At 38.8% G+C, this 15,971-nt stretch overlaps 1 protein-coding gene across 2 annotated transcripts in view; it reads right to left on the bottom strand.

Moving 5' to 3' along the window:
- Window positions 1-15,971, bottom strand: part of dnah2 (dynein, axonemal, heavy chain 2) — a 135,772-nt gene that overhangs the window by 67,847 nt on the left and 51,954 nt on the right. For both annotated transcript variants that reach the window (XM_026266849.1, XM_026266850.1), the window contains 9 exons: window positions 14,960-15,042; window positions 3,773-3,953; window positions 3,234-3,372; window positions 2,616-2,833; window positions 2,378-2,479; window positions 2,173-2,298; window positions 1,978-2,088; window positions 800-988; window positions 600-703 (listed from right to left, as the gene is read on the bottom strand). In XM_026266849.1, the coding sequence (XP_026122634.1) occupies window positions 600-703; window positions 800-988; window positions 1,978-2,088; window positions 2,173-2,298; window positions 2,378-2,479; window positions 2,616-2,833; window positions 3,234-3,372; window positions 3,773-3,953; window positions 14,960-15,042 (1,253 nt within the window). The remainder of the gene's footprint in view (window positions 1-599; window positions 704-799; window positions 989-1,977; window positions 2,089-2,172; window positions 2,299-2,377; window positions 2,480-2,615; window positions 2,834-3,233; window positions 3,373-3,772; window positions 3,954-14,959; window positions 15,043-15,971) is intronic.

Below are 15,971 nucleotides of genomic sequence, written 5' to 3'. Positions count from 1 at the left end.
ATGGTTCAACAGCGTAATTATTTATTGTAATTACGGAAACAATTACAAATGTAATTACATGCAGGTATTTTTAAATATGTACAAACATATGTAAAAACATGTACACAATAAGTGCACTGTACCAAATTATTAATTTAAATGCAAGTACATAGTAATTAAGGCCACTTATTATAAAGCGGGGCTGAAATAAAAAATAAAGAAAATAAAATAAAAAAGTGTGTCCACACTTTAGACTGTTTGATGTTACATTCAAACCACCATGGGGTTTCTTTATTCTTTATATGTTGATGTTTTTTTTTTTATATTCATGACATTTAAATGTTTATGACATTTTTTATTTTTCATTATTTATGACATTTAAAACATTCAGAATTCATGCACCTCTGGAATATCTACTACTATATAACACAGCATTCTGGGTAGAAAAAAGATAGCACTTTTTATGAAGTGATGCAAAACAGTATTTGTTGTGTTTGTTATTTAAGTAACATTTCATGCATCCAAAGTTTTTCTTTTTTTTTTTACATGAAACCTCTTTGTTTTTGGATCTACACATTTAAACCCCCTTCAAAAACACTGGTCATTGATTGATGTGTTACCTGTCTGTGAGGGGGGTGATGACCAGACGACCAGAGTTTCCTAGGTACTCGTAGCCATAGCGGAAGTGGGTATTAGTCTGCTTGATGATGCAGTCGTCCACATCCTACACACACAGACAGAGGCATTTAGAGGCTTGTGGCATCCCTGTCTGCCTATTCTATATGTTTTCTCCATCCCACTATCTTATCTCCCCCCTAACCTTGTCCCAGTACAGGCGGAGTTGGCACAGCCAGTCAAAGGCACTGACATCACAACAGCCTGCTTTGGCCAGTTTGCTGATGACATCACGAGCGTGGACTTCAACGGTGACCAGGGCGACGATCTTCAAGCGCAGAATCTTTGATAAGTTCCCTCGTATGGCTTCAGAGTACTGACTGAGCATGGACACCTGGGTAAAACAATGCAAACACTGATTATTAGAAGACCGACACACTCAGACACAACGCAAACTCATTTTATGGATCAGGTGTTTCAGATCAAACCTAACCATAGTTACTCCAAACATAGTCAGTAAACATCAGCTGAGACGTGTAATGCAAATTTAAATTAACAAAATAAAAAAATCCCAACCTTCCTAAAGCCCTAGAAGCCATGCTCTGAGACTAAATCTCAACTCTCGAAGGCACAGAGACAGGCCTGAGCCTTTCTCAGTGTCTCACTGGCTTTGGCTTATAAGATGTGATTGGATTAAATTCATTTGAGCTGCCGTCTTTAATTAACTTGTGTATCTAGTGCATCCTTCCTGTGCTCCATGTACAAATACACATGAAACGAGTAACTCATTTTCAATAAAGGGTTTGAGTGAAGTCAGCAATGTATGTGGAGTTCATCCACTAGTTATTAACAGACTCTCATTGAATCAGTGCCCACAGAACTCCACAGAGAGCTCCGCAGATTTCTGCAGAATCAGAACACCTGTCATTCCTAAAATTCTACAAATCCCCCACTGCTAACATGGTTGTTAATTAAATATTTGGGCTAATTTTATTTTGCTTTCAGCTACTAACAATAGTGTAGTACTCTCAGCTTCATTTAACACCATGTTGTAATCAGTTGCACAGAATCTCACATATTTTATACCTAGATCAACAAAGAAAATGACGGAAAATCAGCAGATTCTGTCTAGATGCAGTTATTAGCAGAAATAAAGACTGTTCACACCACATCCAGTGTTACGCAAAAATTTGAATGAAAATAGAAAGAAATTGAATTTTCAAACACTTTTCCATCTGTCACTAGTTGGACTCAACGAGTCTTTACTATGCCTAACTATTTTTGCGCAGGACAATGGCAGCACAATTCAACAGAATTCATTAATTGCTCTTTTTAGTGTTTAAACTGGTGACCTTTAGATCACTGGCCCAAAGTTCCTCTCACCTGTTTCTTTTTTAGTGATTTCAGAGCAGCCTTATCTGCTCTCTCCTTGCTGGTCACGAGTGCTCTGGTGACATCTGTGGTCCACTGGATTTGACTGGCTGTGATCAACATCTGTAAAAACAGGTGAAGCACTTTAAAGTGGAATTACTGCATTCACACAGATACAGAAAGGCTTACATACAAACACACACTCACCTGTCCAGGCCAGTCTCGTACCCATTTGCCCCTCTTCCCTGGCATCTTCTTGAGAGCCATCGAGCAGTTCTTCAGACAGTCCTTTAGAGTCCAACGCATGGTTCGCTCAACATCACACAACCATGCCTAAACATACAAGACGAAAAGCTCAATGGATAGTGCATTTGTCAACAAAGACTGTGTTGGACTTTAGGTGGGAACACACCTCCACCGGCCCCTCCAGAAGAACAGGATGAGTAAAGTCAACAAACTCCCCATCAGCAGAGAACATCCCACTTGCCTCCGACTTGTTGTTATTGATCCCAACCTATACATGCAGAAGCAGAACAGTTAAACTAATGCTCAAGCTTAACCCTATACATTTTCAAAAAATCTAAAACAAAAACAAAATATAAATAACATGGCATAAAATAATTCAGTATAAGATTTTAGTACATATGTACCTTGTTGATGCGGAGACTTTTGATGTTGTCAAAGCACTTCTTGAGGTGCGGCTGCACAGCTTCAGGGTTGCGTGACTGGCCCAGGATCTCCAGAAGGTCATCGTTAGACAGGAAGTAAAACCGAGGAAAGATCTGGCGTTTGGTCTCCAGGTACATGTCCAGAGACTTCTGAATCTCCTCTAACTTAGTGTTCATTTCTGAGAGCTTCTCTAGAAGACCTGAAACAACAGAAGAAAAAAATTATATTTATAGAATGATATAGTTTTTTTTTTTTAGGTAAAAGTGTTTGACTAACAAAAAAGTCCCTTTAGTACACTAATGAGAATCACCACTTAGAAATATGAAAGTTGGCAAAAAAAAAAATGAAATTACTGAATGAATTATGTTTGTGCTTAATTGTCATTTAAATAATTCTGCAATGCCAAAAAATCTTAATAGTTAACAGACCTCAGTTTTTAATGCAAAACAGATTTTTTTTCAGGTGAATTGTAACCTGGACACGTTTCCTTCATCTGTCCAGGGCACTGCCAAGATTTCTGCCAAGTGAACTGACTTGGTCCAGTAAAAGATTTTTACAGTCGATGAGGGTGGTGTATTCCAGCACCATCATTTCATTACCTGGATGGTGAGTTCCTCTGAGGGCATTTTTGTCCTTGTCGAGTCGGCCCATGATGATCTTCCAATTGGAGTTGACATCATCAAATTCTGCCGTCTCACGAACCAACTGCTTACGTATGTCATCTGCCAGAAAGATATTCTAAAAAAAAAAACAAAGGATGTGGTAGCGGACCACCAAAATGAAGAATCGCACAGAAGGGAAGATAAAAGAGTTTGGTGCTTGGTTGGAGCCATCACAGGTGTGTTTACAAACGCTCATACACATAGGAAATCCAGGCTGACAGCCACTGTTTACTCTCCTCATCAGCTCCGAGAGAACAGATGTGTGACTCTGAACTCCGCTATGTGTGTGTCTGTGAGACTCTAATCTTTTACAGTGAGTTTGTGATCTAACACAGCGGATTGCGACTGGTGTTTATTAAGAACGAGCAGGGTGTGAGGAAGGTCAGGAGTGTGTTGTGTACAGCATATGCCTGGATAATGTAACCACATACTTTTAAAGCATAAGAGAAGCATTCGGATGAGTAATGTGAGCATACCTCTAGATACATCCACTGCCTTTGAACAGTCAGGATCATTTCAATGACTTCCAGCACCAGGGACAGACTACGTTCCCAGTGGTCAACTTCCTTTTCAAATGCTTTGACGAAACGAGATGCTTTCATTACAGAGATTGTCACCTGGTTATCCTCCAGAGCCTGGAACACTTCATCTGTTCCCCTGAGCACACACACAAACACACACACAGTTTAGAAGATACATTTGTAAACACTTCTCATACACCAGTGGTTCTTAACCAGTGGGCTGGGACCCACTATGGGGCCTCGTAATACTTCCGATGCAAAAAAATGCTAAAAACATGTGTTATCTGACAGTTTAAGCGCAATGAGACGTGAAAGAGAACTTAGTTTGGTACTCACATGCTGTGTGACAGATGCTTTCTGTGCATGCACTCAGAAGTTTAAACTAATATAGTTTAAAACGCATGATCTCAGCACAATAGACGTGATAATAAAAACCAAACAGATGTTTTTTTTTAGCAGAGTATCTATATGAGGTACCAGCTGTAAAGGCACAGCCCTATTCTAGAAAAGGGGGCGGGGAGCAGCAGCTCATTCGCATTTTAAGAGACGTGCACAAAAACAGTCTGTTATGTCTGTGAAGTTATACAGCTGAGAAAGAAATTGCATGTTTATATTAGATCTGTGTGGCAGCAGCGTAATATACATATGTAAATCAATAAATCCACTGCTCTCTTGAATTCTCTGAGGCTGCGACACTGAATAGCTTTCTTTGCTCATCAGTGCAGCCAAAGAAAGAACATTTTAAATAACGAAGACTTCAAACATCTGTTTTACTATATTTGTGAATAAAATGACCCTCATAAATACAGTCAAACCTGAACATGAACCCAAAGCTTATTCATAAAAGGCACAATTGCTCAAGGTTCAGCCTGTTAATAATTTGGACAAACTATCACACATCCCCTTCTAGCCCGCACACACACAGCTAGATGTACGAAGCAAACAAAAGAGAGGACAAAGTGAACAGCAGTGGTCCTCGACCCCCCCCTCCTTGGCATACTGCGTTGCCACGGCAACCGCCTCACGCGCTGCCGCAGCCGTCTCCATGCCAACGGCGGAGCTATAGCCTCGCTGCGGGGATGAACGGTGACTGCCGGCACCTGATGTCCGCATCCACATGCACAAACACACATTCTAATACATTAACACAAGCACACAAACCCACAGGAAAGACACACTGTGAGCTTTACACTCTCAGAGGCATAAAACACATCACGCATCTCTTGATCTCTCAGATTGAAGCCGCAGGTGTGTGTGTGTCATTCATCTCTGTTTGGCTCTGCCTCTCCATCTCCCTGAGCTCTAACTGATGCACTTGCATGCAGAGTATGTGCATATGAGCAATGGAGAGGCACTGCACACACACATTTTACAAATCCAGGAAAGCAGTGATTGTTTGTGAAGGACACAAGGGTGGGATAAGAAAGAAAACAGGAAAAAAAAAGGATGAGTGTAAATACCTCAAAACATGATCTTTCTTTCTCTTAGAGGGAGGAAAAAGGCTGAGAGAGAGCACAGGGCTGATGGGAAAGAATGAGTTTTATTTGTAGTGCTTTACTGAGGAAAGAAAGAAAGAAGAAAGGCAAAGAGAGTTCCAGAGAGGAGGAGAGAATGAGAGGAGGTGAGTGACAGTCGTGGGCCACCTGACCTCTAGAGTGACAGCATGAAACGAGGCACAATCTCTTGCCTGCGGCACCTACCGCCACACACTCAGAGGAATAATCTGTCTGTTTTCGAGTCCAGGCAACATGACAGACACATATAGCATTCGACACACATCACTGAAGCAGCGCCTGAGGAAAAACACTTCACATACACACACACACACACACACACACACACAAGTGTATGGTTGAGGTCTGTCTGTAATGGCTGATATTAGATGAATTCACAGTTGCACATCATGAACATTTTAAGGAATCAGATCAACAGGTCAGAGCACATCCTCTCATGCACAGTAGTATCAAATGTATGTGAAAACTTATGGTATATATAAACTAGATTCAATATTTTAATATTTAAATTACACTAGTTTGGGGTCAGTAATTTGTTTTGCAAATGTCTGAATTTATTTGATGATATTTACTCTATTTTTGAAAAATAGAGTAAATACTGTCAAATATTATATTGCAATTATCTTGAAATAAATGTTTTCTAACTTGCTATATTTTAACATTTACTGTAATTCCTGTTATGGTAAAGCTAAATTTTCAGCAGCCATTACTCCAGTCTTCAGTGTTAAATTATTTTTCAGAAATTTTTCAGAAATGAACAGTGGTAACATTTTTTAAATAATTGTTTTGATTAATTGAGAGTTCAATAGAACAGAATTTATTTAAACAATTACCTTTTGCAACACTATAAATGCCTTTGCTGCCACATTTGATCAATTTAATGCAACCTTGCTGAAAAAAAAGTATTAATTTTATTGTAAAATGTATTGTTGACCCCAAACTTTTGGATATCAGTTTATTGTAAATCATGTGTAATATAAAGCTTCCCCCCCCCCATGTATGTCAGTGCACTGCCCACTAGGCTATCGCTGCCAACAATTACAGTTTGTTCTATTTAAATATGTTTCATAAAACAGTATAATATAAAATAATATATTATAATATGTATCATATTAATATAATATTATATTAACATATTGTTATATTAATATAATATAATATATCCCCTGCTCCATGTGTAGAGAACTCAAGGTAAGAACCCTTTGAATCATAACACAGCTTTAATCAAGTTTAAGTGCACTTATGAGCACTTGGTGTTTTGCCCCGAAGCCACCATAAAAATATAGCACAATAAATGCGAATGATGATGGTTGAGAAAGAAGAAATCATGTTAGTACACTCTGCATTTCTGCATGTTATAGTATATGAATGAATGACCCCTGAAGAGCTCCTCTGATGACAAAGTTTTGGATTATGATCATCAAAGAAAGCATTAAAAACATATATCAGAATATAACAGGATATATCTGAAGATGAACGGCAGAGAACCTGCTTAAATCCTCAGACCCAGACAGTTAATATGAGCTTTAAGCTATTACAGTATAAGTGGATTATCAGGGCGCATATAACTCCAGAAATATTACATAACTTTAATCCTAACATTACTGATCAATGTAGACAATGACTAAAACTGGCCATTGTTTGATTGTGGTTCGACACTCTTCAACAGGTGTTCAATTGACGTTTTTCATACATTTATTCAGTAAAGGCACATTAAATTGATCAAAAGTGACAGTTAAGATATTTAACAAAAGGTTTATTTTTCAAATAAATGCAGATCTTTTAAAATTTCTATTACTTAAAGCATCCTGAAAACAATATATCAAGGCTTCTCCAAAATTCACAACTGCTTTCAACATTTACAGTAAGGAATGTTTCTTGATATTTTAATGTTTTCTGATCTCTTACCAACCCTGAACGTTTGAACAATAGTGTAAACATTAGTATATGTATATTTTTCCCCTCAAATGTTATTTTCTTTTATATATTAGTATTTTGTCTATTATTTTCTACAGTGGCTATCATTTTAATAATATTGTTCTGACAGACATCTGTTGTTATGGAGAAAACAAAGCTAGTGTTAAATGTAGACAGAAGCATACAGCATGGCTGCTTTGAGAGGCGGCATCACTCTCACACACTCAGAAAGGCTGTAAATTATCACCTCTGCTATAAGTGATCACACATTCCACCCGCCTGCCGCAGGCCTCTGATTCAGACCAATCACCGGAGACCTGCTCCATCTCCTGTGCTCTCAACTCTTTCTTTCTCTCTGACTCTGCCTCACACACACATGAACATTGGCAGAGAGAGAGGATTCATTCTCATATACACACACACAGCACAGCAGCTCTTGATCTGTCATATTCATCACTCTCATCACATCATCTTCACTGCAGGCTGTTCGCAGAGGACTGAAAATCTCTGACTGCATTACTACTGCCACAGCATTGTCACATACGCACATACTGCTATCAAAATAAGAGACCGTGTCATTTCTTTCAAATATTTTTAAGCAGCAATATTTGCCACCTGGAATTGATAATGACATTTATTTTTAACATCATAAAAAACAGGTACGTTGCCCATTTATGACAATTACTTGAACTGAATCAAGTGCAGTAAATTCTCTGCACAATTATGGCTGTTATCTGTAAAATCAACATCACCATACAATACATAAGGAGCTACAAATAATGCACAAAATATCAATAAAATACAAACTCGGTTAGAATGCGTGTTTCAAAAACCTGATTATATATTTTTTTCTATTGAAAGCAACTTAATTTTAGCTACACATTAACCAGTAGTTGCCTCTGAGACAGTAAATGAAGATATTTGACAATTAAAGAGATTATAGTTCTACAGAGACACTAAACCCATTGTTACAACAAAATATGAAAATATCATATATTGCAGATAAATTCACTGGTATGCTATTATGCTAACATTTACATATCTAGGACATTTTCCCCAATTCCAGTGACATTCTGATTATAAATACTTTTTAGACTAATCCAAAGTTTCAAAATACTTTTACCTGCTTTAAAAAAAGTTAAAATGTTATATACAAAACAAAACAAAAATTAAATAAGGCACTTTTTTTTTATTCTGTCAGACTTAGATGACTTCGGTAAATGAAAAACAAGCAAAAAGGATAAATAAAGATAATTACCAACTAAACATTCCTTTAGTATCTCTATTATTAATTATTATTATTATTATTAAGATTTCAAACATCTCCACAGATCAAGTGTATTTCTTTATCTCGCCCTCTGTTTCATAGCAAACACAATTCCATAACCTCTTTGAATAAGTCTACTGTTTGGGTGAGTGTGTGTGTGTGTGTGTGTGTGATCAATGAATTTTCCATTGGCCCCGCTGTCATACGGTGAGTTCATCAGACAATGTTGAAACTCATATTTACTGCAGGGTAGTAACTCCTGCAATGGCCTTTATCTCTCTTCCCATCTCTCTCTTTCTCTCTGAGCCCAATCAGGGGGCTTGTGGATGTTAATTGAATTGGGCTGAGGGTCTCTTTCTAATGTGCAGCAGATGGTCAGGGCATTCCTGCTTCCTTTATCTCACACACATGCACACATCATACACGTGTATACGAACACAAGCACATATAAACACACACACACACACACACATATGCACACACACTAGGTGGCAGTGTTGTACAACCCTTGCCCAATGAGTAACAGTTATAGCCCTAGAGCCATTATAAAGCAATGAATGCTGATCATTTAGAGAAAGTGACCATGTGTGAGTTAGAATGTGAAGCTTTGCTCTATGCCTATAGAATACACTCAGTCTGCTTACCAAGTAAAGTGCCAACTTTAAGCAACTAATGTCTAAAAATGCTGTCTATGTAGGCATCTCACTACATTTTGAACAGCCTATAGGTACTAAAGCACACAAATTCGCACACACACTAACAAACTCATACTGTGCTAACAGAAAAACACATAGAGGAGGACATGACCTCTCAAAATAGCCAGTCATCAGCAAAACTAGGCTGGGACGTTCATCTGCAGCTGTGTGTGTGCGTCCAAACAGCAGCATATGCACGTCAGGACAAAAATGTGCATTGTAGCAAGCTGTAAATGAAATACAGTGTTGGTAAGGAAAGTGTATGCATCTAATTTAATTACAGAAACTAGCATATGCTAAAAGTGTTTGCATACACGTTTTGTCCTGCTTCATTAAAGACCAGTCATGACTGCTGGGGGAGTACATCGGTCAGTCGAACCTTCGGTGCCGGATGGTTTTACCACATTATTCTGCAGAACTGTCACTAGTGCAACTGCAGAGCAGGCAAAGAGATGCTTAACGCAGGGTTTATACAATGGCTGTGTTTGTAGCACGTACAATGCGGGGCTGTAGGTGGTAATTACAGGTGATTTGCACTCCGTCCTGCTAAATGTGTGGAAACGCTCAATTATAAGTACACGGCAGCAAACAGAAAGCCTCTTCACTGCAGGACCATTAACACACACACACACACACACACACAGCTCCATTTGTGTGTGTGAACACTTCAGCTTCTATCATGAATACTATCATCATTAATCATCTTTTCTCCTTGCGGACGGGGCTGTCCGTTATTGAGAGCCTGAGTAATTTGGAATTGATTCTGTCCCCTGTATACAACCCCACCGCTGAATACTAAACACACAGTATTTTTTGATATGGCATACATCCCACCGACAAAAAAAAAACAGAAGAAGAAATAGAGTGATCAATGATGAGTGAGAGAGGGAGAAATAAAGATAAAGCATATGTCCACTTTTGTTGCAGCACTGACGGGGACGAATAATACCAGCAGGTATGTGTGCTAAAGAGAGAGAGAGACCACGTCCTTTCTCTGTTCTGCAGGATCTAAGTTTCTAGAAATATGCAATAAGAATCTTTCCCCTCTTCCTCTATATATCTGTTCACTTGCTTTTTTCTCCCTATGCCACCTGACAGCAAGACACCACCCCCTGTGATTCTCTATCTCGGTCTCTCTCTCACAGGTGGGTGTGAAAAAACTGATGCATATGACAGCTTACAGCACAGAGAGCTGCAGTCTTTATGACTCGGTGTATTAGTGCGTTACAAAACATACACACAGTCACGTTTCCAACCAAACCTACACACACTTTTTAGGCAGTATGGGAATGTATGGGGTATTTAAAGGGGGGGTGAAATGCTCGTTTTCACTCAATATCCTGTTAATATTGAGTACCTATAGAGTAGTACTGCATCCTTCATAACTCCAAAAAGTCTTTAGTTTTATTATATTTATAAGAGAAAAATACGTGTGACGTGTGTGCGGGGCTAAAGAATCACGAGCGCCAGTAGGCTTTTGCGTTGAGAGTGTTTGGAAGTTGTGACATTACCGTGAAAAAAAAAAAAAACATCATCCAAAACAAACCATGGCTAACAGTCAGATTCAGCCGTTTATTTATGATCCAGAATCAGATCCAGAGGCTGAAACTGAACGAGAGCAGCAGCAGCAACGACTCGCTCCGAGCGGGGCTCGAACCCGGGTCTCCGGCATGGGAGGGGATGCACTAACAAGGAGGCAGAGATATTTGAAGCAGTTTTACTCACCGCCTGCGGCTCCAACACACGATCGTGACCTCTTTTTCGTTTCGTTCATTATCCTTAAGAAATAAACGATACGCAAATCCGGCGTCAAACTGGGCCTTGTTTGTAAAACAAGCATCTTCGAAATTCAGGGAACAAACAAAAACACTTGCACAACGCCGTTGATGCTCTTTAAAAATAAACTCTGTCCACTGGTCCCTTAATGTTTTTTTTTTTTTTGCAATCTGTGTAGGGTTGTCTTGCCCTGGCAACCAAAAACACACTTCTTTTGTGAAATTTCACTCTCGCTCTGATCAGTGAAGTCTGTTGTGCTCTCAGTGCTCTGCTATACGGGAGCGCGCGCTCTTCCGGCAGAAGTGCCTCAGGACCCATATAAGGAAATTCCGCTCCATCTAACGTCACACAGAGCCATACTCGAAAAAAACTTTTCGAAACTTGTGACAAACCGGAAGGAGTATTTTGGGAACAGAAATACTCCTTCAAATGTACAACTTAATTTTTGAAACTTTGTCCATGTTTAGCATGGGAATCCAACTCTTTAACAGTGTAAAAAAACTCAGTATGCATGAAATTGCATTTCACCCCCCCTTTAATTTGATCTAAATAAAAAACAAGACTATGAAGGACACGAGTACAAGAAGATCAATATCTTAATGGAAACCACAGACAAAAATTAATGGCTAATTTAAGCCCCAAAATATATGTATACATTTTAATTGATAAATATATTTATTTTGGTGTTTGCTTTATTTATGCATTGATTTTCCAATTGAGAATGTCTCCACAGGAAGGTTTTGTCAGATTTAGGAACAATTTTGCCCCAAAACTGCAGCTAAGTACCATCACATTTACTTTACATTTACTTGTCACATTTTATTACATGATGTGTTCATTAATTGATCACAAATTAAATTTAGCTGAAAAAACATCCTCAAAAGATTATTTAAAGCTATTTTTGTGTTAAACGAGAAAGTATTAAGTAGACATTTCAAATAGTAGCTTAAGAAAGAAATATGTCATTTGATTCAACAAAATTAATTATACATAAAAGTTTAGGCTACAATGACCTAAAATAAACTATGGAACATAAAGGAAGATAATTTGAGAAACCAAAACATTTTTATCCAATGGAAGTCATTGGTAACCAAAACAGCTTTATTACCCACAGTCTTCACAATACCATCTTTTATCTTCCACAAAATAAAGTTAGTCATTCAGGTTTGAGTAAACGATGACAAGTTAAAATTTTTGGGTGAACTATACTTTTAAAGCCCCCCCCCCCCCTTTTAAACTGCCAGCAGGTGGGGTAAATGTCTTTATGAACCATTGATTCATTCGTTTGATTCCTTCAAAAGACTGACTCATTTAGGAATTCAGTAAACGGCTCTCTTTATTGAATGGACCTTTGAAACATCGATTTACCCGATTTGTTCAAAACCGTAGACTGTAAAAAAAGATGGACGACCCTCCTTCACTCTCTTCCATTGAAGAAAAGTGAAGCCATCAACGTCCCAAAAGGGCACGTCAAATTGTGCTGATTTGGGACCAGAGTCTGCACAGTATATACATTTACGACACTGAAGGCTGGAGTAATGACCTTAAAAATTCAGCCTTACATCACAGAAACAAAAGATAATTTAAAGTATAATAAAATTAAAAACAATTCTTTTAAATTGTAATAATATATCACAATATTCGATTTTTTTCTGTATTTTTCATCAAATAAATGCATGCTTGATTAGCAGAAGAAACTTCTTTCAAAAGCATTAAAAATAATGTTTCCAAACTTTTGGTCTGTACATATGGTTGTGTGTGAATTATGAGCTAATTCACATGAGAATAGACAAATTTGTCCCCAGAGGTAAACTTTCACAAACAGTATTGATGCAAAATTACACAAGCACACAAACATCTATATGAGAAGTCTCGGTAGAGACGTATAAAAAAAACAAGCTAACACTATGAAACTGCGCTAACATCAAAACAGACAAATAGCTAAAGAATTTCCTAAACAATGCTTTTGACCCGTTTTCCGATTCATTCACGCAACTCGCACATAAACCCGCTGATACACGCGCACAGACACACACACACTGCTTTCAGTTAAATACGAACGGGCCCGAAGGCATTTTCAGAAAACTTTCAGCCCTTGGGAAGGGGGCTGCTTGTACAAATGATTCTATTAGATTAGAGCTTTTGTGCGGCTGCCATATGCACAAAGCACCCTCTCCAGTTCTTATCTGCTCACAGCTCGTTTGTATAATTGTGAGCACTAAACACTTTGTGAAACTCCCGAACGGTCTCAATCAAATCCAAAAGAGCAACAGCATCATTTGAGCTCATCTAAACACAAGAATGACTTTTCCCACTAGTATTTATTAATTCATAGACAGTTTATGTCCGTTATTGGACCCACGGCTTGTTTGCCCAGAAGGCTTAAAGGGTTAGTTCACACAAAAATGACTTAGCTGTGTTTTACTCATCCCCGAGGCATCCTAGGTGTATATGATGGCGTTATATAAAAAAATTATCCTTGCTATTCCAAGCTCTATTGTTGCAGTCAGATTGTTGCAGTGCTTCAGTCCAAAAGAAAAGAGCTTCCATCCATAAAAAAAGTGCCTCACACTGCTCCGGTGGGGAGGGCTGACCTCATACGTCATCAGCCTGGAACTGCTTCCGTTTACAACTGGTGACGCAAGCTAGATTCAAGTGATTATTACATTTCACTTCTTTTGGACTGAAGCGCTGCAACATACGTTGACTGCAACGATAGAAGAAAGTCATATACACATAGGATGCCTGTGGGGTGAGTAAAGCACAGCCTAATTTTCATTTTTGGGTGAACTAACCCTTTAAAGCAGCCATTCTGAGTCCTGCTCTCTAATCAGATTGATCGTAATTATCTTTGTGTCGGAGCTCAAGGTGCCCTGGCATTGATAAGCCATTTAGTCTGTGTAGAAAACATGGCTTGCTGTCAAACGCGGATTTGAACCGGACTCAGAGAGAGCGATGCTGTCCGGCCAGGGGCTCTGTGATTCACACCCTGGTGAACTGCCCACCTAGACAGCGTTTTTGGGGTACATTTAAACAGTGGATGTGTTTCAAAACCTACTGAGCTACACAACGAGCCAGAATTTTGGGATATCAAAGGTCCATTCGAACACTGGCTGTCTTTCAAAACCTAGTGAGCTGCTTATCTAAACCGTATTTTTCCAAATCATAGGCGCATTAAATCCGATAAGAGCATTTAAATATGCCTGTAATGTTCAAATTTCTGTCCAGTAGGCAGAAGGCAGCTGACTAGGTTTTAAAACACAGCCAGTGTTTTGTCTCATTTGCTAGTTCGTTCTGTGTCATACAGAGTAATATGATAATGTGGAGTTACTGGCTCCTCACGCGTGGCGGTTCTCCCCTGCAGCAGGGCATTCCATCATGTTGAGGAATGGTGTTTTTTAGGCTATGGCTTGTTTTTGGCACTAATATATTCATATTACGGTGCTGTAACACCATAGATGAAGCCACTAACAGTCCCTAGGTGGACAGGGAATGTGCCACGAAAAAAAAAAAAAAAAACCTTCAGCAATTACCCCTCAACTGGACAAGCATGAAAGTTAAGGCACAATTACGTCTCAATAAAAAAAAAATCCAATATATCAATTAGGCAAAGTCAATTAGGACAACTCTTCTATTAGGATGGAAAATCTGCTGGTGGAAGCTGTAGGCTGTAGCAAGCTGCTAGGGAAGACAAAGTGTTTCAGACATTCACTATGATTTTCTTTCCCACTTTGTCATGATGTTTTCTTTTTCTGAAGGGAATTATGCGGCAAATGGAAATAAAATAGAATAAAATACTTTCTTGTTTAGTTGCATCAACTGCTGTGTGAATAGGCCCTCAGGCCAGGGACTTGCAGTGAATCTCTGCCACCTTAGGAAGCTGAATCATCATTATCATCTTTTTAAGATTCTGCTTATTGAGCAACTCTGCAAGCTTTTGACGTTTGACCTTCTGGAACCTCTGGATCCTCACCTCAATTTGTGATAACCTTTGTCTTTGTAGGGTGTGATGTCCAGGGCCGTTTCCTCCCATGTCTTCGTGATGCCTTCCAGTGTCTGTAAATCAGAGGTCAGCATTAGGCTTTTTAATGTTAGCACTAATCTTTCCAGACGCATTCGACCTCAGCACTGAACCCCACATTGGATTAGAGCTGGAAGGGCAGGCTTTGGTCTCGTGGGGATGTTAGACGGCTAGTGTCAGGAGAAGAACATTGATTGGGGCCCCCACAATAAACCTCATAGATGGAGTCTTTCTAGAAAAGCCAGACATGTGCCAATGACACTTCTCATTTATATATTTTAAAACCTAGCAAGCAGCCTACCTAAACAGCATTTTTGGACATCATTCAAACATTCAATTGATTACTAATCAAAAAATGAAGTTTTGATACTTATGCTAGGAAATCTACAGAATATATTCATGGAACACAATCTTTTTGACCCATACAATGTATTTTTGGCTATTGCAACAAATATACAAATATACCTGTGCTACTTATGACTGGTTTTGTGGTCCAGGGTCACATTTATCGGCTGTTTCTCAAAAGCAGAGTTGTTTTCTCAAAATGTGAGCTGCCTTTATAGGCAGGATTTGTATTAAAGTCAAAATAAAGCTGTTTGGTTAAAAAGTAACTTCTGTATGAGCTGTAAATCATACATTGCTATACTATTAGCAATAGACAATGAACCATTTTTGTCTGCAAAAAGCTAAAAAGGGAGCCACCTATGTTGTGAAGATGTTAGGCGACTAGTGGCAAGGAATTTTGATTAATCATGGACTCTTGCAAAGTGCCCCCAAAATAAAAGTCAGAGACAGGGTCTTTCCAGAAACACCATATGTGCAACGATGCTTCTCATTTACACTCTTTCTCTTCTTCTTCTCTCTCTGCGAGTGACTTCTAGGTGAACCGTTCTGTGCTTTGGGGGTTATGAGGGTTTGCTCTCCCATTGCCGCTCTCGAACCAAAGCTGTGTTGTTGTAACCTC

The sequence above is a fragment of the Carassius auratus genome, chromosome 7 (assembly GCF_003368295.1).
Source record: "Carassius auratus strain Wakin chromosome 7, ASM336829v1, whole genome shotgun sequence".
NCBI lineage: Eukaryota > Metazoa > Chordata > Actinopteri > Cypriniformes > Cyprinidae > Carassius > Carassius auratus.
The sequence above is the reverse complement of the archived record's forward strand: the minus strand, read 5'-3'. Positions and strand labels throughout refer to the sequence as shown.